Consider the following 27,938-nt stretch of genomic DNA (forward strand, 5'->3'; position numbering starts at 1 on the left):
CAAGGTTATATAATGCACCAAAGGTCTTAGATACTGTTGAGTGATGTTTGCATCCCACTGAACAGCCAGTACACTATTCCTGCTTTGTCTTGTAAGCACAAATCCAGGGCATGAAGGGTTTCTGTTGCCTTAATGTTCTTTTGGAATATATACAAAGCAGAGATTGGCCTTGCCTTTATAATGATGAAAATGAAGTTGAAGGTGAATGTAGTGGATATGGAAACAAGGACATGATAATACTGGCTAGACGGGTAGAAAAATATGGGCCTGTTCAACATATAAGTAAATCCCCCTATTCCTAACTTGCATGTGTTATCTCAAGGCTAGAGATTGGAGAGTGTACAGATTGGTGACGTGCAACAGGTGTAACTTATTCTAAGAGAGGTAGTTAGCTGTGTTAGTCTGAAGTCGGGCAGAAGGCAGGGTAGAGATTCAAATAACTAGATAGCCTGCTTTGTGTGTGTCCCTTCATAGCATCTAATGGAGTGAACTCTGGCTTACAAAAGCTTATGCATCTCTGATTTAATTAGTCTCCAAGGTGCACCTTCACCTTGTATTCCAGGAGATCACTGATCAAATGCATGAATGCAAAAGATGCTAGTACTTGTGGTAGTTGCTTTCATGTGGGAACAGGTCCAAAAGACCCAAATTAGATTGCTCAGACATGCTCTTGCTGATGCTCCTAGCAAGATAGAAAATCATTTAATAAAGTTCTGTTAATCAGTTTGCATGGTTCTAGGGGAAAAGTTAATGCTTTGATAGCAGTCCTGGATTTATATCCTTGTACCCACTTGAAGTGGAGGGAATATGTGTGAACTGAATTATCATATTGCTGCATTCTGATGAGAAATGGGGAATTATTAGTAGTTGTAGAGTCTGGCTCCTGGACACCTAATTGTGGTTCAACCTTGGGCTACCTTTTGTCTGTCATCATGTAAAACAGGGAAACAAATTCCTGTGGCTCCTTAATGGAGGGGAGTAAGACCAGCTTCATTTGTTCTGAGGCATGTGCAGAGTTTTTTGTTTGTTTGTTTTGTTTTTTAAATATTTTTGTAGTGCTGTAGTATTTAATTCAGAAAGATTCAAAGTAAACCGAAGAAAGCTCACAGAGGAAGACATGATCCTGTTTATTTTGCACCCAGTGTTCTCAGTAGACCTCTGGTAGATCACAACTCAAACTGGACCAGCAACTTGAATTCCTCCCTTTTTTTTTTTTTTTCTAGCAGGGTTGTCCCTCATTCCTCACTTTTAAAGTTCACTGAAGAGACTAGGTGATGGTGCCTTCTGGAGGCTTTCAGTCTTGGCTTTCTGAAAATACCACCTCTAGCAGTAAAGTTCTCCATTTGTATAAAAAAAAAACAAAAAAAAAAACACCCCCCAAAACCAAAAAACCTGTATTGGGTTTTTTCCTTTTTTAGGGAAAAAGAGAACTCTTGAAGAAGCAGGCAAGAAATTTAAAGTTGTAAAACCTGAACTGCATGGCATCCAAAGTGTGACATGACCATGTCAATTAGGAAACCTAGCTTAGATGTAAAGAGAATTGAAGGATGATAAACCATAACTAAAAATTAGCCTTTAGGGCTAATTATACAGTTCTGACTCTTGGAGGACCTGCTGTCTCAAGGGGAGTCTTCCTCTTGTCTCATCACGCTTGAGTTTTACTGCCTGGTAATTGTTAGCCTATTACAAACGAAAATCCTAAATGCAGAGGAAACAGTTGGACAAGGTTCTTTGGGTAGACCTGATATCTTTTATTAGACCAACTAAATAGTTGGAAAAATTGTTCTTTGCAAGCTTTTGGGCACCAGCAACCTTCTTCAGGCATGGGAGAGTTTGCTGATGTTTTGTGTGCTCTCCTGTGTGCTTGTATGTATTAGCTTCTATTCTATTCAATGTGTTGGTCTATGTCCTTAGACCAACACGGCTACAACCAACAACCCTTGAGGAAACTCTTAAGTAATTTCAATGGCAGTAAGTACGCTTTGTATTGTGAGCCATGTTCACCCAGCACAGGAGGAGGTGATCTGCATTGACTTGTGTAGCTACTCCTTAAAGAATGTATTCAGTTTCTTCCATTTGAGAAAAGAGGCAAAACATTCAGGGAGGATTCTCATAAGGGACACATGGCTGGTGGGGACAAACTAAGGCAAAAAAAAATCCCCTTTCATTTCCTCTTACCAAAGCAAGAGGGTGTGGGGATTTGTTGCATGATTGCGGGTTTATAATATTTGCTGCTCTTCATTTCCTGTGTTCAGAACCGGTATTTCTTCTTGAACCCTTTTCTCATGCAAATAACATAAGGTTTGCATGGGAAGTTGAGAGATGTGGCTGTTTCCTCTGTACTGGTAGGGAACAGATTTTTTTTTGTTGTTTTTTTTAAATGGAGTCTCTTTCCTTACCAAACTTGACTAAAACATGAGCCATTCTACTTGTCCTTTCATCAGAGATATGCCATATTTTATCACATGATACAAACTTCTCCTCAGAATTGGGGTGCTTCTATTATGCAGGGAAGTTTGTTTTCACTGAAAAAAGAAGCATACTTGGGTACACTGAGCATGCCATGCAGCTGCCAAGGTAGCTGCTGCTTGTCTGGCTCAGCAAGCTAAAGGGCAGAGTCCTGTGCTAACCCTTGCACAGTCATAGCTATTGAATAAGCACTGTGGCTTGTGCCTAAAGCAGCTCGTAGTATCCTGATGAGACTTATGATGTGGAGCTTCATGGAGCTTATATATAAAGAGCTACTTACAGCAGAGCTGTCCAGCTGGTGGCCTGTGGGGATCACACTCACACAGGAAGTTTCTGCTGCCTGCTGCCTCACCCATACTGTCTCCTGGGATGCCATGCTTCCTGGACTCTTGGTTTCCAGGTGGGCTTACCCTGTTGTTGGCTATGACTGGGGGAAATATCATCCTCCCCCCCCCCCCCCAACCTCTACATTCTGCCTTCCAAAAACAAGATGCATATTTTATTTGGGGGTATGTGGTATATAAGAAAACACGGCGTTCTGTGTGTATGGGGGGGGAGCTATGGGTATATAGCTATGACTGTAGATATTACTGTAAATATAACATGTCCCCAAAAAAGGGGATCTTACTGATTTTTCCTTCTTGTGGTCCATAGGGAATAGGAGTGAGAGGGAAGAGAGGCGATGAACACTTTAGACCCTTCATTTTAACTTCTAAATCGTGTCTGCAGTTGTGCTTGAGCCATTGGCATACTGAATGTGAACAGAGTTTAACTTCCGGTAACACTGTGCTGGCTGGCCTAGGAACCTGTCTTTTTAGACTCTAACTCAAGGAATGATCAGGACCACCTGGATTAGCTTGTTGGGAAGTTAGGGAGTTTTTAGTCTCCAAGGGATCCCAAACCTTTTGGACCAACAGGTAACTATTGTCCCTTAATTCTTTGTAGACAGACCTGCATTTCTGTTGTCAAACTTCTGTGGAAGAAGGCAGCATGGTAATATGTAATATGAACTGTGGGCTGCTTGACATGGCCTGCTGGGCCCCCTGTCAATCCACTGATCATTGTTGTAGAGGAAGGTATGTAAGCACTGAGTACTGTGGCTCGCACCTCTTTCAAAGAGTGCAAGGGCACCTCTGTTGGCTACAAATGTCCAACTCAGGATCCTTAAAATTCTGGTTTATTAGGCGGATTGAAACACTGTAATGAAGTTAAATCATAAACCTTGGGGCTGGTCCCCACACATGTACGCACAGTAGCAAGCTACAAGAGTCAGGTATACCTATCCCACAGGTGTTGGAGTCTGTTGTCAAGGCTTCTTTCAGCATGGTGTTATCTTCCAGAAGGGGGTCACTGGCTGGTCCTTCTGGCTGGATAGGTCAGTTGCTGGTCAAGTTGGAGATCAAGAGGGTGCTCTTGAGGGTCACTTTTCACTGCTTTTTATCTGTCCTTGGCAGACTTTGGTGACTCCCCAGTTTTCAGGTTTGCCCAATCCAGGGGTTGTTGACCCTTGTGGGACTTCCCCCTCAGTGGCTACTGGATGGCATCTGTCAGCCCCAGGGGTCGTCCGCATGTATGTGCAGGTTTGGGAGTCCGTTGATGAATTTTGAATAGGGCTCTGGGAGTGGTCGATCTGGAGATATTCAGCCCAGAAGTTGGTCCCTGGCGTTGATTAACTCAGGCCAGGGCTTCTACCCCTTGATCAGTGACGTTTAGAGATGTTCGGGTTGGTACATTGTCTTCTATTGAGCTCTTCTGTTGATTGATCTGCAGTTTCCTTAGGTGTTAATTGCTGTCTGCTGCTACTGTGTTACACATTCAATCACTGATTCACTTGCTCTTTCAGGGGCCAGCCTGATACAGGGAAGCAGCAGTTTGACTCCTGCCCTTGTTAACATTGTTACTAAACACATTTATAGTTGAAAGGTGAGGAATATAAAATATAAGCTACAAATGTAATGCCATGGCGCACAAATAAATAAAAATACCAAAATACAAGGGGAGATACAAAATGCACACATACAAATTTTAAAACACAATTCCTTATCTTAAAGTGAAAGAAAGAGGAAGGAAGAAAAGGTAGAAGAAGAAAAACATATCCAAGGAGGGGAGAGGAACTGCAGGCAAGAGGAAAAGGGGGCTTTCTGCTACACCTCCAGTCCTGGTTCTCTCTGCGAGGGCACCAGAACAAGCGCACTGGTGCTTTCTTTGTCCGCTGAAAGCCAGGCTGGCAAAGCAAACTTGTGTCACTAGTAAACTTTTTTGCACATTCTAATCCTGGTACTTGCTCTTTTGTTTGAAAATCTTCCCAAGTTCAGGCTTGTTTCTGAAACTCATGAAAACACATTCTGGCAGTGAAACTTGAGAAAAGCTGCCTTAGCTGGGTAACCCTGTTACCTGTCTTTGGATGCTGTCTCATGATTTTGGCTGCCTAGATCGCTTATCTAGGCAGCTGAGTCATTCCTGTTAGGTAGTGGTAGATAGGATCATTTCACCCACTATCACTTTTTTTGGCTTTCTATCTTCTCTGCCTCTCCCTCTCACCCTCCCCCCCCCCACCCTTTCCATAGGCAGCTTGTGGGGGGGGCATAGCTTACTGCTGCCACCAGCTTCTGCGGGTGGTAGCCGCTCGCCGCTTGCAAACCCCCCACCCCCTTGCGCTGACGTTAACATCAACTTCTGCGGGTGGTCACCGCTCACCACCCCACCACTGACACTGCCCCCCCCAGTCTTGGGAGGCACCAGTTGTTCATGCCCCTTTTCCCCACTGATTCTTTCTCCTCCCAACTTCCCATTCACAAGTCAGCCTTAGTCTCTCTGAGGCCAAGTTTAACACAGAGGCGAGGAGCAATTTTAGTGTCAAAGTTACAGGTGCTACAGGTGACCCCCTCCCTGCCCCATTTAAATAGTGTGCACTTGGCTGCCCTGAGGTGGTAGGCTGTGGAGGTGAGGGGGAGACATTTGGGTGACCAGATTGGGACTGTACTTACAGACTGTCTACAGGAAAAATAGAACCCAGTGATGGAGACTGGATAACAGAGTCTCATGGTACAAACATTTTTGCCATGTCAGTCTCTAAAAAACCAGCAAAACCCCTAGAGTCCTTTTTGGACTTATTTTTAACTTTGTAACCAGCTTTTCCCCTCAGGCCCATGAGCTTCTGATTCTACAGGGAGCTGGGTTGGATCAGGAGAATAAGCAAATTATATACTTCCAGCCTTGAAAGGAGTGGTGTGGAAGCTTTTGAAAGGAGAATGAGTCATCCCTGTAGGTGGAGTGCTGGGTTAGATTTAATTGCAGGCTAGATCACATGAAAATCTGTTGTTTCTGAGCCGAGGGGGAATAAATGAGCTATGCAGCCCCCATTTATTAAAATGATTCTCTGTGAGAGAGGAGAGAGTGCCAGAGGCGCACAGGCTGAGGAAAAGGGCAAGGAAAAGAGACTGCTTAGTCACAGAGGTAATTCCACATATGTTGTAAGCTTCATTTGCATCCTCATGTGTTTTTCTGTGTATGGAAGCTACTAAAAAGAAGTGCCTTGGTGCATGACTTCCTTCTCTGCAGTCCTAGTGTTTGTAATTCTGTGTCCATTTGTTTATACGAGAGGAGCGTAGGGCAGAAGATCTCCAGTGGGAGCAGATGCCAGAGTTAAGCAGGGTGGTTACAAAAGAGGCTGCTTAAGTCTTTTATGCTCTGTTTACTCCCTATTTAAGAGCAGAATGGAGAATTGATCTCTGCAGTATATCTGTTACTTCTGGAAGATAGTGTGTTTTGGGGTTTTTGTCCTCTCTTTTCAGCATCTGACATTCCCCTTTTTGTTTAGCTTTTAATGAAGAAAGCAGTTGTCAGCCTAGTTTAGGCCTGAGCACTCTTGCCTTGTTAGAAGTACCTATAAATGCCACTGCTGGAAGATGCCTTTTTGCCTCTTCAGCAACCAAACAAACAGGCAGGGAGCGTGGTAGTACTGTTATGTGTAAGAGAAGCTAGCAATGAGAAAACTGAGGTGCTTGCTGTCTCAATATGAAGCTGCGTTGGCAGTATCCTCTAAAAGGATGTCTTGTTCTCATTGGGGCTACTCATCTCTTTTTGATGAGCACTGCTTTCACTCTACCCTGTCCCACTTAAGCACCTTTTGCTACTACCCATGTGCCAGAAACAAAGATTATAGAAGGTGCCTGTTGCTTTAGCTATAGGGTCAAGGTTGTCTGCTTTTAGAAAAAAGAATATTGTTTATAAAGGAATCAACGGCAGGATCAAGAATATGGAGCTTTTTGCAGTTAGCAGAGGTACAGCAATGTGATAAAACAGGACTTGACCAATTTGGAGTTATAGGAAGGAGATGGAATGGAAGTCGAAAGAAAGAAACTGGAAAGATGAGCTACTGGGATGGGTGAAGGAGGGGGCTTGTTTTTGAGAGTGTTTGGGTGGGGGGGGAGGGAGGATAGAAGAAGAGAGTGAATGATTGGGTTCACGCATGGAGATGCAAAAAAGATCCCAGTAGCTTAAAAAGCCAATTAGTGGCTCAAACTGTAAGCAGTTATACAGAAATACAGGAGATGTTTAATTTTAGTTATTCAAGTAGAGAATTAGAGTAGAAGGGATGAGAATTATTCATCCTAAGGGCATACAATTCTAACATTTAGTTTTTTAATGATTAGTTAAGGTTGCATTAATACAGAAGGATGCATGATTATTCCTTTATAACAGTGATGCTTAGCTCTGGCCCTGTGTGCCAGATGCATGTGGCACAGGGCTGGTCCACAGGCCAGATTGGGTCCTGCATGGCTTTGGCTGGCTCCTGCATGCCAGGATTGGGCCCCAGGCCGCCTCTGCCCTGCCCAGCCTTGCATACCGGGATTGGGCTCTGGGGTCCCATGCTGCCTCCCAGTCTTGCACTCCAGGATCAGGCTATAGGGTCCCAAATAACAAGACCAGGAATTGGATCTAGCCCACAGACTGGGGGTTGAATACTCCTGCTTTATAGCCACCTTCTTGGGAGACTCCCTGTTCTATGACTGTGCTAGCAGAGATTTGCAGGGATTGTAAAACTGAATTTGATGCATCCAGTTCCAAAGTTCAAAGCATGTGCTGGGAAATTAAGGGGGACTCATGAAAGGCTGAAGCCTTTTTATTGGGGTTAGAAACAAGGGCAGGGTATGGCAAGGCAACCAATAACTGGAGATCTGCCATCTGCTATCTTAAGTGCCCAGAAATCATTACCATAGATAAGTCAGGGAGTGAGTTTGAATGGCATTATGATGACAGCTGAATGTGAAATGAGGAGTGAGAAGCAACTGGAAGGAGAAGCTGGGGCTCTGTTTAAATGGATGTCTTGTGCTTTTTCAAAAGGTTCTGCTAACTTTGTTTGCTTCCCATAAAACTCATTGTGGCATGTTTTTTACATGGTCTCTTGTCCATTTTCCATTGGCCACCTTAGTCACTTTTTCTACACTAGGGTTTTTTCCCCTGAAACTACAAAAATCCCAGGCATCTAGACGGGGCCCTATTGTAGATATGTTAACAGATTTAATGCAATTAAAAAGCCCCTGGAACTTGTCATCGCAAACAAAATCCTAGAATAGAAAATAACTTGTCTGTAGGGTGAAGGAAGTTACTTCCTATTGGCGTAGGAGATTTAAAAAAACTGCAGCTGACTGTCTTCGTGTATCAGCACAAGTAAGGGGTCCAGCCAAGAGAATTTTTATATACTGTTGAAGAATCAACAGACAAATTCCTGCTTAGGACTGGCTCTGCTATTGTGCATCACAAAGATGGATACTACTTTTTCCTTCAGAGCAGGTCATCTTAAAAACTGGAGTTCTGGGGTTACTACCCACTAGCTCATGTATTTCAAATGGTTCATATTTTAGGCCCAGCACAGACTGAGAAGGGAGCTGTTTTCTTAAAAATTGCTGACGCTGTTCAGTCATGTCTTCTGTTGAATTGCGGGCTTGATGTCCTTGCAACGCAGCTCGTTATTTAGAGTGAGTAAGAGGACATGGGCCTGACATTTGGCAGTATCACAATGAATAGTTTAATATTTCCTTCTCTTTCTGTTGTTGTTTTGACTTCCCTACAGAAAGTACCTACACACTTCTCGCTAAGCTATAAAATATACTTTTAATGTCAGTCAGTCTGGTTTCAGGAGGCTGGCCTGGGCCATAGATGAGCTGTTTTAGAGCAAGTTTCATGTTTCAGGATTGGCAATTCGAAACATTTAAAAAAAAAAAAAATTGGCATAAATCATAGGACTCAAATAATTTTTTAAGTCTTTTTCTTAATAGCCTGTTGTTGTTGGAGTCTCTTTCACACTGTCAAGTTTTATGCCATGTGATTTTTACCAATGTCTGGAAATGTCAGGGGGAAAAAATTAAACTGAAAGCTGAGACTCACGTGATAATAACATTCTACGGGCTTGGACTGTAAGAACACCAGATACTCGATGAGAACTGGCAATGTTGAGGTTCTCTTCATGTTCCCCCTGTCCTCTTCCATCTTCTGGGTGGAGGTTTAATCACATGGCAGATGCAGCTTACGTGTTCTCTGGGATAATGGCAACTCTGTGCTGTAGAAAATCAGTATGAGCATGCTAGCTAAATCCAAAATTGTCCATTAATCTTCAGCCAGGCTTGCATGCTTTTGATCTCCTTTTTCTTGCATGTGGCCCACTGACAGATGTTCAGTTAGAGCTGTGATGGGATATGATCTGCAGTCCCAACAGTTGTGCTTCCTGTCATGCCATATGTGCACAGCAGGAGGCACAATTGTGTGATCAGGTCAAATCCCAATCATGCCTTATTTCTGGTGCAGGGGGAGCCTGGGGTCATGATTTTGTAAGCAGCAAGCCTGGTGCCTGGTGCTCCCATGGTTGGGAGTGCCGATTGGCTGACTGGCGCGCTCAGCTGTGAGTGTTCATGGGAGCCCTTCAAGACTCCAGTACCTTCCCATGACTGGGAAGGCTGTCAGCTGGTCAGTACTGGCTACGTATTCAATTTAAGGCACAATGGGAACCAGCCACAAAGTTATCAAGTATTTTGTGTAATAATTGTATGGCTTAATCCCTGTTTTATCACACCATGAATTGGATGAACATTTGGCTGGGTTACAATTTAAAACATGATTAATTGGTTAATTGTATTTTAAGTAGAATGTCTGCCAAGGACCAAGGTTACTTCTCTGGTGCTTACTCATACTTCTTGCCTTGAAGTCAAGGGATGCTTCTTAGGGCTGTGCAAAGCTTAGGTTGCTGATTCGACTTGAAGGAGATTCGGCAGCCGAATCTCCGAATGCAAATTGAATCGGGAGACCCATTAATCTCTCCAAATTGAATCGGAAGCCTCTGATTCAGTTTGGAGAGATTTGACGCTTTGGCCATAGACACAGCTTTATATACTTTTTTTCTACATGTCTCAAGGTACCAGGCGCGACTCATGAATGCTGAGATAGTGGGACAGATGCAGTGTCACACTGGAGTGCAGGGAGATCCTCTGTGCACTTGGTGGCGGATCTGGAAGTGGATCAGAAGTACTTCCAGGTCTGCCATGGAGCGTGCTGGGGACCCCCTTGCCCCCCAGCTCAGTGACTAGTGCCTCCTGGGTCTGGGCGGGGGGGACCCAGGGTCCCCCTGCAGCTGATCGCAGAGCCAGGGAGGGTGGGGGGCTTCCTGTGCGCTCAGTGGCAGACCCAAAAGTGGACCGGAAGCACGTCCAGGTCCACTGCTGAGCACACCCCATGGGATGTTCCATCCACCCCAGCATTGCAGTGTTCACGAGCTGTGCCTGGTACCTTGAGGTACGTAGAAAAAATATAAAACTGTGTCTATGACCAACTCACTGATTCTCTGAATTGGCATCAAATCTTCAGATTTGGATTCGGCTGAATCGAGTCAGGACAGTGATCTAAATCAGCTAATTGAATCACTGTCCCCCAAATCTGGCTGAATCCAAATCAAATATGGCTCTCTTTGCACACCCCTAATGCTTCTATACTTTGAAACTGCAACAGAGAAGTGGACCCATCCTCCTTTTATCCAGCAGCAAGGAGAGCCCAAGTTCTCTGTAAGGTGGCTAAGCTCTTGGACCAGACCATTAAGTTTTGCACCACTATAATGCTGTTGGAGTGAACCGTCAGCATGGCTGATCTGAGGCTAAGCAATACCACCTGAATAAATTAATTTCTATTGCAGCGGTTCCCAAACTCTGACACATTGCGCGCCACCAATTTAAAACAATACACCCTTATCACCAGCAAATTTTTGTCATATAAAGTAATTATAATAAATCTGTTAATGCATACCACTGACCAGTTGTCTGTGTACCACTGGTGGTACCTGTACCACAGATTGGCAGCTGCTGCTCAAGAGTTGGCTACTAAACAGTATTGCTGTTCTTAACATGTACAGTTTCTTGCCCCTTATCCTTGTAAAAAAGGTGCACTTCCCTGGAGGTTTACCTGCTGGTCCTTTTGGATGTGCTCTTACCTCACTGGTTTAATTCTTTTTAAGAAGTTTTGACTTATTTTTTTTCCAAATGGCTTTTGTCTTTCGAGGACAAATGAATATACCTACGAGTACCTGTACAGAATTTACAATCCATTTGCTGTAAGTTTCCAACCATGTTTATCACCAAGGTAGTAGTGCATTACATGGAAAATGTTAGTATTGCATTCTTTATGATTCTTTAAAGGCAGATTGAAGAAGCATCCTTTGTGCTTGGAGTGGCAGGTAATGAGGTTTGGGAAGGTCCCTAGTTCTGTGGTCTCACACTGCCCCCCCATGCTTGTAGTTGTCTGCACTGCTGAGGAGGTAATCTGCTGCATTCTTCACTAATTAGAGTTTCCCAAGGGCTGAAGGCTTTGTTCCTGTGCAGCTGTATTGTCCAAATGGAAGGTGACAGTTGTGCAGTACTGTGGTCCAGTCATTGTCTGGTGTTCCCTAGCAACTGAGAGATGCTGGAGTGTGCTACTCGGGCTTCTCCTGTACAACCTTAATGTGGGAAAGAAAACCAGAAACTCCTGAGTTAGATTGACCTGACTGCATCCAGGTGTGCACCTACAGCCAGAGAAGATAGCCTTGTGTTTGCAACTCTCAGCATAACTTGCATTTTGCTAGGGTTCACTTTTAATTGGCTCTTGCTCAACCTCATCTCATCCAAGTGCTGGGCTTACTGAGCAGTGTTTTTGTTTGGGGGGGATTGTACACCCAGATCTGATGAAGGATGAGTAGAGTTGCATGTCATCAGCAGGTTGATGGCATTTGAGTCTGTTAGCTGACCCACTTGCCTTGGTTGCTTGTTGATGGTCAGCAGGATAAAAAGATCCTTGTAGACCCTGTTGATGGAGGTACAACATCCTTGTCATACTTTGAGTGAGCAAAGACTTAGAAATTTTGCTGCCTTCTAGCAAAGACTCAACATTCAATGTATACCTCTGACCACCTGCCACCTCTTATCAGGCAGCTCATCATTATTTCATGGTTGACTTGGATATTGCAGAGAGGTCTGAGAAGAAGAGAATATAGGTCTGCTATGTATCTATTAACAGCTTGCAATCATCCATCAGAGCCATTAATTATTTCTGTCCTCTGAACTCCTAGCTTCTTAATTAGCTGTTCTTATAGGTAGAAGGGGTTTTTTTTGTTAACTTTTTTTTTTTTTAGTGAATAGTGTTAATGAAAGGTGCCTGGAGAGTGTAGGTCTGCTGCTTTGTTAAAATAGAGTAAATGACAGCAGTTCTAAGTTCCTCACCAGCATTGGTCTCACTTATGTCCAGACTGCAGTTCTGTTCTCTCTGGGGCAATGACAGATTTAAATCAGTGATCAAACAACCTCCTTAAAGTACTTTTATTTAGAACAATAAGTATTTCGGAGAAAACAGAGCTACGTGTATTTTGACTTCTTCCCTGAGACGACGTCATTCCTGGGATGCGGGACAGCCCAGTTCCTTCAGACTCTTCCTCAGTTTCCTTTCAAACATCAGGCTCCTAGGTCTGGCAAATCAAGGCTTGCAGCCTGCTAGAGAGAGAATTTATTAAACCAAAAGCCTGCCCACTCATTCTATCTAGTAAGTGCCTGCAAGTCATTGTATTAGTTCTCTGCACTGACACCCTTCCCCCCACACCCCCACCGCTGCAGCACTCAGTCACATCAAGATTTTTGCAAGATTCTCTTTATTCCCTGCATAAAGAAACAAGGTAAAACCTTAGGGCCTTGTTACACCTTGCACTGTGAGCTGCACGAATGCCAATTGTTGTTAGTGGGGTGTAGGTTGGTGTTAGTACTAGCTCAGAGTTTGGAGCAGTCATGCCCTTAATTGAGAAACCTTCCCCCACCTGCACAGCTGTAACTTGCCACTAGTGGCCTGGTGAGCAGGGACAGGGCTAAGAGCTCCAGCTGTGAGTTACTACTAGAGGGCTGGTGAGCCAGGACAGGCTTCTATCACTGCTCTACAGGCAGTGGTATGAGAGATCCTGGGATACTGGAGGACTTCAACTTGGGTGGCACATCTGTGAGGAGTGGCCACACCTTAATGAGGAGCGAGGTAGCAGGGATCAGAGATGATCCTTTCCTGGAGTAGTGTAACTTTGAGCTGCATAGCAGGTGCTTAAAACAATTTTAATGTTCAGATAACTCAGGGGTTAAGAGCTCTAGGAGCCACCCAAACTTACTGTGCAACAAGGAACTCAGTTGCTTACAAAGAGTTAGACCTACAGGCATACCTTGACCTAAGTTGTTTTTGGGGGGGGGGGATTTTTTTTTTTAACTAGGATTTCCCCTCATTGCTTCCTTCAATTCAGATCCTGCTTTGGGTTTCAGGCAGTCACCAGCCATTTACAGGCCAGGCCAAATACAGAGGACAGGGTAGTCAGGAGTCCAACAGTGATTTTAGAACCCTCTTTGCCCGAGATCTACAAATTGTGAAGCTGGAGTGACTGTAGCAACAGTGGGAAATTTTGGACACACCAGGTATTCACAAGGCTCCAGTGTAAGGCAGGGTTAAGGAAATCAGAAATGGAAAATAAATTACTTTATTTCCTCATCACAGTCATTGGTAAGATATGGACCAGAGTAATGGGAGATGATTGGATCATTATAGAACCAAAAGGTGCACTACCTTTTTAAAGGAAGATTTTTACTGGGCCTTGTATAAAGACAGAAATATTCCTAATAATTTCTTGTGAAAACAATACCCTTGGATGCAAACAGCTTTTTGCTAGTGCACAGCAACTAGGAAGACGGACCCTAAAACAGAGCTACAAGGCCAGTGAAAAGCACAAGAAACTAATATAAATCATTCACCTGAAATTAGCTCTAGAGTTCATTTGCATGATTTTGAGGAGGCATCCCCAGAATGTGATTATTTATTTATTTATTTTTTGTCTTGACATCATCCTTTTACTTGAATTTTTCCAGAAAGAAATTCTTAACCACTTTAAAATTAGTGCAATAAAAGTGGAGTCCTCTGTGCCTTTTTGACAGCTTTAATCCTATAAATAACTTTCTTTAAAAACAAAACAAAAGGACACACTCTTAACACACTGTGGCCTCCTCCATCAACCCTTCAGAACAGCTAGGTATGTAAATCAGCAATACTGATAGCCACAAAGCAGCTTTTCAATTAGCAGCCAAAGTATCTACCTCTAAGAACTTGGGGGCCTTGGTAATCCCCCTTTTGAAATGCTAATGTCATTACAACCATAGCACCAGAAGACAAGTGGCCAGGCCTGGATGACAGAAGCTCTGGCTGCCCTTACACAGATGATTTACGCAGGGGCTTTTGTAGCTGTCTTTTCCCTAGGCTGTCATGCTTGACAGGATCTGCAGCTACTGCCCCATTCTCCTGATAAATAAGGAAGGAGGGGGGTGGGGTTTCCCATGTGATGAATATGTGTATGTGGTGAGGGTCTGGGGAAAGGCAGGGTTGTACATGGGAATTGTTCTAAAAATACACTTGGACAACACTTGAAGACAAAGCAAATTTCCCTGGACTCCTCTAAGATCATGCCCAAGTCTCATACCACAATAGTAGTGGTGGCTGAAGTCCAGATAAGAGAAGGCCAGATTGAGATTAGCTGAGCGTAATTTGAAGAAGTGGAATGCTCTGGAAGAGAAGCCAAACTTCAACTTGGTGATTTTTCAACCAGGGTGCCACAGCCCCTGGCAGTGCCATGAAATCCTTTCAAGGGTGTCACAGGGTGCTATGCTGTGTTAGTGCTGTTGGGAGTGCAGACATGATAGACTTAAAGATTTCACAAGATAAACTTGAAGATTTCCAATAGGAATCCAGTGTTTAAAATAATTCTGAGCTATCGTAGCTTTTCTGAGTTCTTTGCGACAGAAAAATTTTTCTGTTACTTTTCTGTTGTCAAAAAAACAAGTGAAAACTAAGAGCTGGCATTTTCTGAGGAGTGTCTCAAAACAGTTGAGAAACACTGCCCTAATTGATAGGGCTTAGGAAGAATCTCATCCACAGAGAAAGTTATTTCATAACTAATGGGTCTTGATGCTTTCTAATGAGCAGCTGACACCTGGTCACTGTGGAGTCAGGACACTGGCTTATATGAACCACTGGTCTGTTCTACCATGTCAGTCCTGTCCCTGCATAGTATTTACAGATAGCAGAAAGGAGCCATAAGTGGTGGTGATAGAGGTGGTTTGTCTTTAGTTTTTCAGTACAAAAAGAAATTGGCTTCTCCATAGCACCATCATTCAGAGTTTGACTAGTATTAACGTTGTGTTCTCAGCCACTTACCACTTTTTAATTATTTTGAGAACTTGCCTATGAATAAACATTTACGGAATGAAATGAGACTGCACATGATGGCTCAGTTAGTTCAGGCCTCATGCAGATGTAAACCAGGCTAAGGTTCTTAATCATCATTTAAGCAGGTGGAAAAAACCAGATTAATCCGTGAAGTACATGCCAAGTCAAGCTGCTACTGTATCTAGTACACAAATGCTGCTTTATTGAAGGTAGTCTCCAATTCACTGTTACAATTGGTTTAAGTATTACAGGGATTTTTTTGTTTGTTTTTAAAATATTTTGATACAGTTGAAGTTATTCACACAGAGGATTCACAAAACAGGGACATTTAACATTAACATTTGGCTGCCACAACTGCTCCATCTCCTACTTGCAAGGTGCATACAATGATAAATTAGGCACATCTTCATTCCCACTGAAAAGAGAGGAGGCTTTCAGCTCTTACAAAGCCAAGTGTATTGCACTTCAGGGCTTGTTCTAAGCCTGGGAGTATTGCTGGATAGTACCTTGAAGGGGTGGGACTAGAGTTACAGGTTTGAGATCCACAAGGGCCTTGCCTGGGGAGACCATGAAGAGTGAGAGAGGCAGTTTGCCCTGTAGCTGTGACACCTAGGGCTTGGATTGCAAAGGCAGGGAGGTGGCTTTTAAATTTTCCACTGTGTGAATGTATGAATGAAGTGGAAGGTGATATGGTTTCAGGAAGCGTGGTGTTTCATAGATATTTGTGCTTATCCAGCTGGTAATATCAGACCTTGGTAGAAAGAAGTTGTGAGAGGCCTTTACTTAAAACAAACACAACAACAAAAGAAAACCTCACTTGCTTAAAGCAGGAATCTAATGCTGTGACTAGTTAATGTTGGTGACCTGTAAAATATGGTAACAGGGTCAGGGATAGTCTCAGCCTCATAGATGTACACACCCTTGCACATGTCCATCTACATCAAAGACAAGGAAAAAACAAGCACTTCTGAATTTCCTGAACCTCTGATTTCTACAGAGCAGGAATGGATGAGGGAATACAACATGCAAAACCTGCAGTCTCTGCTTCCCCCCCCCCCCCTGCTTCCCCTCCTCATCATGCACACACATGCCTACAACCATCTTTCAGCAGCACCTACAATGCAGATTTAGCTGCTGAAGGCTGAAATAGTCAGTCAGTGTGCCTTTTAGCCTTCTGAAAACCAAATGCAGATCAGAGTCATCCTTTTTTTTTCCCACCCCACCACGACAGATAGACACACGCAAGCACTTTACTGTGTTGGGTAACACAGGTTGAATGGGAAAAAATGTTATGATTTGCTATTGTGGAAGGCAGCTAGGGAAAGGTCAAAACTATAGAGAGCAACAGGTTACAATTCCAGAAAGTGAAAAATGCCAGAAATGTGAAGAAACCAGTGTAGCTTCTTGGCGATTTTGTTCATGTTTTGAGGTTTAAAAAAAATTGTTAGGTTGCTTCTGTTACTATGTTGAGGGCAATAATGAGCATTTAAGGTGGGTAGATTAAAGATACTGGCAGCAAAAAATGGAATGAATCATCCATTTATCAATCATTATTCAAATCATGAATTTATCCTGGTCAGAAGGACCAGGGGAATTTAAAGGCTTCTATAAATATGTTGGGATGAGAGGGAAGAAAAACTAGTGAGAGAGTCTGTGCATCTGTCTATGCAAATGAGCTAATGTAATTACATAAAAATAGGTGATAAAGATTTTTCACTTCTAAGACAAAGATGTTTATACATGTAGGAAATAAGTGAATTGTTTTAAAAAAAATTTGAAAATGGTTAAGGGTAAGCACTTGGTTCCGTATAAGGTAGCTGCATCAAAGTATATTAAGGGAATTGAATTATGATACTGCTAATGTTTGGGGAGGGGGAGAACATGGCAAGCAGCTGCTGACTAAATCATCAGGAAACTTGTTTCCTGGTGATTTTTAGTAATTGTGGGACTAACTTTCAGACATAAGTAATTTTTTATTTCATGGATCATTTTCTCTAGCTTTTTTCTTCATGGCACAATAAGAAGATAAAAAGTTAAGGTGGCAGTAGAGATGTGCAATAAGTAGCAAGTGTGGTTTTTTTAGAAAATAAATCTTCAAAACTAAAGTAAAACTTGTCAGTTGACAGACTCCTCATTTTGGTATTGTGCTTAGTTCCATAAAGCATTTGTTTTGTCAAGTTAAATTGGCTCAGATATAATGATCTGGACTGAAAGCTATGTGGACTGAAAGCTATCCAACTAAACCTATACCATGCCATTTATCGTTACTTTCTTATTTTAAGGCAGGAAAAATGTCTAGTTGAGATAGCTGCAATGTCTGGACACCAGTTGTGTTGAAAGTCACTGGGGCATAAGGTTCTATGTCATTTAAGGGCTTTTGAAAACCATCATCTCTAATGATCTGAGAGGCATAAATAAGCATCATGTCAGTGACATTTGCAAGGGGATACAGGATTAGAATGAGTTTCAAATGCCAGCCAGGACAGAGCAATATAAAGTGATCTACAGAGTTTTGAAAAATGATCCAAAAAATCAAATGAAATTCAATTTGGTAAACAGATGTGATAATGTTAGAGGAAAAATTAATCCACAAAAACAGCAGGTACCTCATAAGAAGAAAGCCATAGTATGGAAAGAGTCTTGAGGGCTGTAATGGGCTGCAAATGAATGCAGTGCACTAAAGCAGTAGAAAAAACAGCTGTGGTTTTGACCCATGTTTAGGCACATCCTATCATAAGAAACACCAAAGTGATCAATAATTCCTCTCATTGTGGCTTTAATTTATAGAGTTAGCTCTTCACATAAGAATTAATTTTCATGAGAAGAATCTAGGTGCCCTTAAATTACTGTATATAGCTATTGTGCCCTTAATTCAGAAAACTTCCTACCTTTCTCCTTTGCAAAAGCACAATAAAATAGAAGTGGATGATTTGTTTAAGTGGCTGACTGGGAATGGCCAGGAGAAGTGGTGGCTGGTCCAGGTTGCTGGCAACTCAAGGAGTGCAGCAATTTCTTTTCTTCTGACTGGAATCCTGCCTGGAGAAGCAAGTGTCCCTGCTCCTAAGCATGCAGCTGTCCAGAATTATTCACACAGACCCAGTTCTGAAAGTACTTGGCTACTCTTGGAGCAGACTTACAAGACATGCTATGGAAGCCTGCAGGATTCCCAAGCTGCTGACAAAAGGCTCAGCCTGATCGTTAAACATTGTCAAGGGGTTCATTCTGTTTACTATTCACAAAAGGAAAGGAATGAGGAAAAGCCTATTTCTGTCTGCTTTAGTCCTGGAGCTTACAGTTCAGAGACAGTAACATGACTGCCATATTTCCAAACAGTGGAATAGGGCAGAACTCCATGATCGTGGTACAGGTGTCTTTCATTCTCTATTATCTAATTAAGTAACTGTTGGAAGGAGATAGAAGCAGGATTTTTTTTGAAGGGTTATGCATAAAATAAGTGTCACATGCCTTTGTGCTAGTAACATGATTAAGGTCCTGAGGGGCACTTCCATTATTGAACCTTTGTTTATCTCCTAATCAAGATAACCAGTATGAGGTTGACTGTTCTTTCCCAATGCTCAGCAGTGGGATGGCTCTCACCTAGTTAAAACAACTCTAGGTAGGGGCATTAATAATGTTTCTTATGAAACTTGTTGCATGGCAGCTGTTAATTCTTGTCTATGCCACCCCTTTGGTATGACAAGGTTCTCTGGGTAAATGTGGAATCTTTTATTAGACCAACTAAATAGTTGGAAAATTGTTCTTTGCAGGCTTTTGGGTGCAAACACCCTTCTTCAGGCATAGAGAGAGAGTCTGCTGTTTTTTTGTGCTCTCCTGGATGGGATAGAAGTCAGTATGTTTAGGAACTAAGTATGTCTGACTTCTGCCCAATCCAGGAGAGCACAGAACAACAGCAGACTCTCTTCTTATGCCTGAAGAAGGGTGTTTGCACCCAAAAGCTTGCAAAGAACAATTTTCCAACTATTTAGTTGGTCTAATAATAGATTCCACATTTACCCAAATACTTTTTGTCTGCCTATGTCCTTAGACCAACATGGCTACAACCAACACCTCTTTGGTATGTTATTTTCTGTTTCTTTGGAAATCTGGGCTGCTGGAAGTCATTTTTCACTACCCCAGAGCTTTGTCTGTGCAGATATTTGGCACTGAAGCTCACTCTGCACTAATTTCTAGACAGGAACTTAGCTGGATCTAGCCTTTATTACTCATGAGAATTTCCAGTTAACGTTTCTCTTGCTACAAGGCCTTGCTGGTAGACTGTCTTTATTCTCCTTGGCAGCTAGACTGTAGCAAGGATTAATATGTCCCTGTTCCCCTGCTATATGTTTGGGATTGTCCCTCAAAATGGATCACTATGGAAAACAGCTTTCCTGTTTTTCTTCAGTGTCTAGAGCAGGGTCAGGCAAATATTTTGGGCAGAGGGCTGCTTACTGAATTTTGGCAAGCCAGTGAGGGCCACATGACAAGCAGCCCAGGGCAAATAAATATTAATTTTCTAATTTTTTTTAGGGGCCCCATGGGCCAAATAGAATGGCCTGTTGGGCCGCATCCGGCCCACCCTGGTCTACAGTGTAAATTTTCATTGGTGACTTGTTGGCAGCATGTTAGGATTATAGCTATACTGCATAGGTTCGCAGCTAGTGGTCTGGTTTTCTTGGATTTAAAACTCCCCCAATTTTCAGTTTAAAAAAAAAAAAAAAAAAGTACCCCAAATCCACATTTTTTCCATGATTAAAATGAAACGCACGCATGTATTACAGATGGCAAAGGAGAATTGGCTTGTGTTCTTGAAAGGGCATGTGATCCATGCACCGCCTTTTGAAGCGAGTGGAACCTTCAGGTATTCCAAACGCCAGTAAATCAGCCCTATGACATTTGGAAGTCTTGGCCAGGGGTAAAAAATAAAATAAAATAAATTTAAACTTCCAAGGGAGTGACCACAAAAGGATTGAATTTGTGACTTGGAATGTGCTGTGTAGGGCAGTGTTTCTCACATTGATATGCATGTAACCTTTCAGGACATGGGAATTCAGGACTGTTCTAGAGTAGGTGAAAGGAGAGGGCATGTGAAAGGAAGGAGTGGGAAAGCAGGAGGGGAAATAGAGAAGGAAGGAAAAAAATAAATTAAGAACATCTCTACAATATCTCTTTGGATTTGTTGGAGGGGTTACATTGTGGTAGTAGTAACAAAGTGTTAGTTATCTATAAAACAGAATCAGTAGGGATGCACCACAGCATAACAATCATGAAAAGGAGTATTCAAACCCCCCCCGCCCCCCAAATTGTGAGAACTATTGCAATAGGTGGTGGAGTTATTTGAGGTCCTTGGTCCTAGTGGCTGCCGCAGCACTCTGCTGTTGGATGGGGAGTCTAAAACTTGCTGTTCATCAGCCATGCCTGCAACATCTTCCTGAACTGGTCTGAGGGACATAGTAAAGGATGAAGAGTTGTGAACTGTATCTACTTTAGTGAAATTGATCAATTGCTCTTTTTCAGTCCAAGCACAAGAATTTCAGTGGCAGCTTTGTGATGGTGAGTAGTTGGAGTGACCATTGGTTAAGACTTTAGGGATGGTAGGAAAGCAGCTCATCTATTTTATAGACGTTTATATAGAACAAACTTACCCCCCAGCCCTAGAAAAAGATCCCTTTGGATGTACTGACTTTAACTGTGGACACATCCAGTATCCTAAACCTAGTGGTCTTTTCCACTTCTCTAGAGGCCTTTGTCTTCTGTTTTCAAGAAAAATGGCAACAAAAGGGCCAGGAGGAGAGTGATACAGTAGCTGTCAGTCCGTTATGTTAAAAAACAGAAGGGTCTGTTGTCCAAATACTCTTTTGTTTAAATGCTTAAATAAAGCCCATCTCTGAGAGTAAGCAGCCTTTTTATTTGGTGGTAGATAGGAAGGGCTTGCCTGAGTCAACTGCTCACTGCTTTCAATATCACTTGTACACAAGAATGAAAGCTTTTTTTTTTTTTGGGGGGGGGGGTGGAGTCACCCTAAACCTCTTTTGAACTAGAGATCTTCTAGCACAAGGTTATTAGATAGTGTGGCACAGATGGTGGTAGTTGCACTGTACTGTTGTAGGGGGCATGGGATGTTAGAGAAGCCAAACACTCACTCTCCACTTCAGATTTCTATGGCTCAGCCTTAAAAGGGAATTCCTGAGGACACAGTATAAGAAGTGTATTAATTTTGACTGTCAGCTAGGCTTTTTTTTACCTCTTCCTATACGAATACTGATGTTTGTTTGAATTTCCCCTCATGGGGGTAAAAATGTATACTTTAAAGTTATTTAAATAGAAATTTAATTTGTGCTTCCTTTTTAAACATCGTGTTGAGGATGTCCATATTATTTTCAGACGAAGGGGGTGGAGCTGCACGTTATGATGCTGTGTATAATCAAAGAAAAGGTGTTCTTGTGGGTAAAACAGGTTTTGGAATTGAAAATCTGGTTTAAAGTCTGACAGATTCTGACAACAGGCAAGACCCCTCAATAAAAGGGGGATAATCTCCTTTACAGTGGTAGTAAGACCTTAAAAACCTTTAAAAATAAATAAATAGACCCTGAATAGGGGGTGAAAAGACTTTTACACTGAGGTGTCCAGGGAGCAGTTTTTTGCACATGGATTTCTGAGATGAAGATCAGAATATTAGAGGCTGAGATCCTGTGTTTTTCTTATATTGGGAATGCTATCTTAGGCTGTGGGATGAATTTCACTGTCATGCTCCAGTCAGTGGACAGTGTTGGAGGATAAGCGTGTTGAGTTAGATCAAGCCCCTGGCATTCCACTGATGCTCTTATCTTTTTCTCTCTCATCAGAGGTCCTCAATTTGCTCTGGAGGCAGACTTTTAGTATGCTTCCCTTCTTCCTTCCACCTCCTTACGCACTCTGAACTGGGAAGCAGGTTAAGTGACATGCCTCAAGTTGTTCTTCTGGGAATAGCCCCCAAGAATCCTGATACCTTATTTTATGCATCAACTACAGGAATACAGCTTTATCTTTTAAACATGGAGCTGGAATTGGTGCTAAGCTAAGTTCATGTCCTGTTTTACAAGAGTGTTTGCTATTACAGAGCCTGGATGCAGTCACTTTTTCTGTGAGTGCCTGGGAACTGCAGGAAAGGGACAGAGTAAAAGATGGCCAAAGGATTTCTTATGATCTACGCTGTAAAATGGACCATAGTATTCTTTTAATGCTGACACTGACTGGATACTTTCTGGTAATGACCTAGCCAGGTGTTGTGGGGCGGGGATCTGAACTATTTCAGAAGTTACATTTTCTCATGAGCCAGCAGCAGTAAAGAAACTGTTGCCAAAAGCTGCAAGGAAAGGGCTGAGGCATAATTACCACTCTTTTTTTTTCTTTTTATGTTTGCCTAAGAAAGTTCTGCACATTCTGTTGTTGCTTCTCGGAAAGCCTGCTTAAGTACCTGTTACTACTGCTTCCCATAAAGACCTTCAAGTCAGACTCTTACCAGACAGGAACTATAGGGACAAGAGGTTGAGAGAAGCCACGGGAATGGCTTACTGGCAAAAAGACGCTGCACATTGCAGTGACTTTGTGACCAGTTGAATTATCTGCCACTGATCTGCAAGTTTTCTAGAAATTGCTAATTTTTGAGAAGCATGACACTCTTGGTACAAATGGCCTTTTGTTACAAATGAAGTAGCTGTTAACCTTTGGGTAGGGTGACCATACGGTTTGGTTGGGACAGTCATGGATTCTGTAGGCCGTCCCGGCTGGTTAGTGAAAATGGAAACAAAAGTCCCGAATTGGCACCACCCCACCTGTGCTGCCCAGCCTGGCTCCTCCTAAGCAGTGGCTGGAGAGGGGGGCTGGGCTGGGCACTGCTCCTCTTGCCCGGGGTGACGAGTGGCAGGGGAGGGGAGGGACAGTATCCCAGATTTCCTTAAAAATATGGTCACCCTACCTTTGGGTCTTTTGAGTTTTCTGTCTCTGCATAGCCATTCCAGTAAAAAAAAAAAACTTTTGCTCTATTTGTGTATACATTTATTGTTCTGGGGCTGGGTTTTTTGGCATGGAAAATGAATCGGTTGCATAGAGTGGTGTGAATAGGCTTAATAAATGTTCTTTTGAGTTTTCTCTGAACATGTATTGTTTTCATAATGTCGGGAGGTTAACTTCACTGGGGAGAGTTCATGACACTATCCCTCTTTCCAATATTTTTCTCTGTTTTCCAACATAAGAGCTCTTTATCACACTTAAATGCTAGTCCCAACCTCTCCCTCTCTGGAAAAAATAAACTGGATAAACATTCTCTGATATTCCCAAGTGAATTTTCTCGGAGAGCAGCCACTCCACTATTTTTTTTATCCTGATTCCCTTGGGGCTTGCACTTTTTGTGTGAGAAGTTGTAACTGGAATGAGCTTCTGAAATGTGCAGCAGGGCTAATGGGTGTGGAAAGCTCTAATGAAACCTTCATTCTGTTGCCAGAAGAGGGACTTAAGGCAAGTCATGGTGGTGGTGCTGAATCTGTTTAGTGGGCATTGCTCAAACAGGAGATAGAGCCTGAAGAAATATCACAGTTTAACCAGGCATGTGTGGCACCTCTGGTTCTAGGCAACTGTACCAATTTAGGGATCTGTCCATGTACAGCTCATGATATTTGTTTCCTGCTGGGGTCCCTGTCATATTCCCAATGGAGTTTGCAATTGAGGCTTGGCTGGTGTTTTAGCTGTCTTTTGCTTCTCTATTGAGCTAATAACCCCAAGAGGTGATGTGAGAATTTCTTGCAGATAGCACAGACTAGGTATGGAAGTTCATTGTTTTTCTGTCATCCATTTAAATAACATAGCTTTGGACAAGGGTGCTGCCCAAGGTGCATCTGTTTCATAGATTCATAAATGTTAGGGTCGGAAGGGACCTCAATAGATCGAGTCCGACCCCCTGCATAAGCAGGAAAGAGTGCTGGGTCTAGATGACCCCAGCTAGATACTCATCTAACCTCCTCTTGAAGACCCCCAGGGTAGGGGAGAGCACCACCTCCCTTGGGAGCCCGTTCCAGACCTTGACCACTCGAACTGTGAAGAAGTTCTTCCTAATGTCCAGTCTAAATCTGCTCTCTGCTAGCTTGTGGCCATTGTTTCTTGTAACCCCCGGGGGCGCCTTGGTGAATAAATACTCACCAATTCCCTTCTGTGCCCCCGTGATGAACTTATAGGCAGCCACAAAGTCGCCTCTCAACCTTCTCTTGCGGAGGCTGAAAAGGTCCAGTTTCTCTAGTCTCTCCTCGTAGGGCTTGGTCTGCAGGCCCTTGACCATACGAGTTGCCCTTCTCTGGACCCTCTCCAGGTTATCCGCATCCTTCTTGAAGTGTGGCGCCCAGAATTGCATGCAGTACTCCAACTGCGGTCTGACCAGCGCCCGATAGAGGGGAAGTATCACCTCCCTGGACCTATTCGTCATGCATCTGCTGATGCACGATAAAGTGCCATTGGCTTTTCTGATGGCTTCGTCACACTGCCGGCTCATGTTCATCTTGGAGTCCACTAGGACTCCAAGATCCCTTTCCACCTCCGTGCCACCCAGCAGGTCATTCCCTAGGCTGTAGGTGTGCTGGACATTCTTCCTCCCTAGGTGCAGCACTTTGCATTTCTCCTTGTTGAACTGCATCCTGTTGTTTTCTGCCCACTTGTCCAACCTATCCAGGTCTGCCTGCAGCTGTTCCCTGCCCTCCGGCGTGTCCACTTCTCCCCATAGCTTTGTGTCATCTGCAAACTTGGACAGAGTACATTTGACTCCCTCGTCCAAGTCACTGATGAAGACATTAAAGAGTATTGGTCCAAGGACCGAGCCCTGCGGGACCCCACTGCCCACACCCTTCCAGGTCGAGACCGACCCATCCACCACGACTCTCTGGGTGCGACCCTCTAGCCAATTTGCCACCCACCGGACTGTGTAGTCATCCACATCACAGCCTCTTAACTTGTTCACCAGTATGGGGTGGGATACCGTATCGAAGGCCTTCCTGAAGTCTAAGTATACGACATCCACCCTTCCTCCTGTGTCCAGGTGTTTCGTAACCTGGTCATAGAAAGAGACTAGATTGGTCAGGCACGATCTGCCTGCCACAAACCCGTGCTGTTTTCCCCTCAGCATAATTTGCCCTGCCGGGCTCTCACAAATGTGAGCCTTGATAATTTTTTCAAAGACTTTACCAAGGATGGAGGTGAGAAGGGAAAGGAGTATGGAAGGGAGAAAACATTAGCTGTGTGTCAACTTGTGGGGGACTCTGATCAACCAAGAAGATTAATTAAGGAGACCCCTGACAGAGTGGGCTCGGAATTTTAAGGAAAAGTGTCTCAGCGGGCATTTTCTTAAAAGAAGGCTTAGACGAGGGAGAAATACATGCTTTATTAACAGGGAGGTCCTGTTTAGCTATAGGAGTAGGTGAGGAAAAAGAAAACATACACTTAGACAAAGTGAAGATTGACTGTTTCTTGGAATCGTTACGTATTTTCTGTCCCTGTTGGTTTTTGAGTTACTTTGTCAGAGGCACACATCAATCCACAGCATCTACAGAGCTGGAGGCCTTAGAAAGGGTGTGCTTTATGTGATTGAGGAGCTTGTGTGCAGCCAGGGGTAGGCAACCTCTAGCACATGGGCCACTATGTGCCACACAGGCATTTTGCTTGGCACTTGCACCTCAGGGAAGGGGCCAGGCCTGTGTTGTCACAAGGAACAGGCCCCTTGTGGCTCCCCAACCATCCTCCCCTGGCATGCCAGCATCTTACAAGTAGAGGTTGCAGGTGTTTTTGGCACTCGTCCCAAAAATGTTGCTGACCCCTGGGTTCAGCATTGACCCTGGAGATGAGGTTCTACTTCTGTGGAGAGATAGCAGGGAGACAGCCTAGACTCAGGAGTTGGCCAGAAGGCTTGGAGGGTACTAAGATCAAGGGGAGCTTGGTCCAGCCTCTTGAAACCCAAATAGAGCAACTTGTGGAGAATCCATCAGAGCTGTGATAGCAACCTGTAGCTCTGACTGCAGTTCAGGCAAGGGTACATGGCTGTGGTGATGTGCTACTGGGTTTGGTGGTGACTAGAGAATGGGGCGGGAACATCATGTGTCATTCCCCTTCCTTAAGCCATCTTTGCTATAGGCAGTTTTACAAATTAGACTTCCTTTAGTTCCAATATCATTTCATCAGATCTGATGTTAGCAGGTGAAAATGCTGCCCTTACACAAAGCTCCATCTGTTAACCTGCTTTTACCATCTTGTTAATGAAGATTCCTTAAGAATTAGGACTCCCTTTTTAGCCAACTTAATTGCACATAGAGGTCAGAAAACAGGCCCAGCTTGCCCTCAGCTCTGATCACACAAGGGTGTGAGTGGTGTAGTCAGCCATTCAGCTGAGCTGGTGATAGAACTAGGGACTTTGGTAGTAAATGTCCCTGATGCGCGCACAGCCGCATGCGTGAAGGAATACTTCATTTGACATTCCAGCAAACTAATACGGACGATTTCCTTTCCTGTGTCCTTCTGCAGGAATCATCGCCAATGTTCTCTTTGTGTGAAAGTAGCTTTTCTGAATCATTTTCTGCTTTGCATATTTTTCAAAATTTAGCCAAAGCAGCTGTCATTTCCCTTCAATTGGTGGCTGCTGTTGCTAAATGTTTGCCTTTGATTTTTGAGTTAGGAGGAGGTTCTGAAATCTTCAGTGAGCACTGGTGTCAGCAGACACTGAGATTTGTTAGTGTCTGCGCTGACCAGGTCAGTAGGAGGGGGTTGCTGTGTTGTAGGAAATGGCCAAGCTGGAAAAACAGTCATTTCCTTTTTAAAATAACAGCATTGTGTCTTGAACTTGCCTGGCTCTCCTGCCCCATTCCACTTCTCAGAATACCATAGAATCAAGTTCACATAATGTTACTCTTCATGCTCTGAGTCCTTTTTAAAGAAAACAAGTAGTACTGGTTGCCAGCAAGTCCGGTTGAAGGGATTCAGCTTCTCTCAGCATCAGGCCCTAAATGAACTTCATGCTGTTGCTGTTTGTGGTGTGACTGGTCAAACGGTAAACTGTAGAACTCGTAATAGGTTGGATTAATCCTTATTGGAACTGAGCGTGATGTTTGCACTTCAATTGAGACGGTAGTAAAAAATGCAGTGAGGTTCCTGTACAGAACCAGATAGCTGAAACAATAGGAGTCTCCACCCCCCAAAAAAACAAACCTGTATGGGACCGCTTGGGAATCTAAGCAATGTGGGCAGAGGGTTTTCACTATGTATTGTTTGGAGCTCTCTGAGAAGGTGAGTAGAAACATCAGAGCAACAGAAATTGAAGCAGCAGGAAGTCAGAGACAGCCAGACCAGGTACTTTGAACAAGGTGTTGAGGAAAGTCTAGCCCAGTGCTGTCTGCAGAGGGCTTGGAACTGTGAGCAAAGAAGTTCTTTGTTTCTTGCTGTGCTAGGGATAACAGGACTTTGTACAGTCTGTGGAGATGAACAGTTGCCTCAAAGAATGTGCAACTCCAGTGTTAATTTCTTTCCCTAACTGAAGCAATTTGCTAACCTGGAATCTTAACTAATCTCTTGGATCAAAAAAGGGGGGGTAACATTATTGTATAACCTGGGGCATCAAAATCTCTTCTTATAAAGATAACACTGCAGATGTTGGGCATAATCCCATGTGCCTTATGCATCCAAATCCTCCTTGGAGCATTACTATATTG

At 43.3% G+C, this 27,938-nt stretch overlaps 1 protein-coding gene across 4 annotated transcripts in view; it reads left to right on the forward strand.

Moving 5' to 3' along the window:
* SUSD6 (sushi domain containing 6) overlaps positions 1-27,938 on the forward strand; it is a 123,522-nt gene that overhangs the window by 63,481 nt on the left and 32,103 nt on the right. Inside the window, exon 1 of one of the 4 annotated variants that reach the window (XM_019477050.2) lies at positions 5,826-5,925. The exons of the other annotated variants lie outside the window; for them this stretch is intronic. Within the exon in view, the coding sequence (XP_019332595.1) occupies positions 5,841-5,925 (85 nt within the window). The 5' untranslated portion in view covers positions 5,826-5,840. Of the gene's footprint in view, positions 1-5,825; positions 5,926-27,938 lie in introns of those variants that run through there. 4 annotated transcript variants of the gene reach the window in all.

This window comes from Alligator mississippiensis, chromosome 2 (assembly GCF_030867095.1).
Source record: "Alligator mississippiensis isolate rAllMis1 chromosome 2, rAllMis1, whole genome shotgun sequence".
Classification (NCBI taxonomy): domain Eukaryota; kingdom Metazoa; phylum Chordata; order Crocodylia; family Alligatoridae; genus Alligator; species Alligator mississippiensis.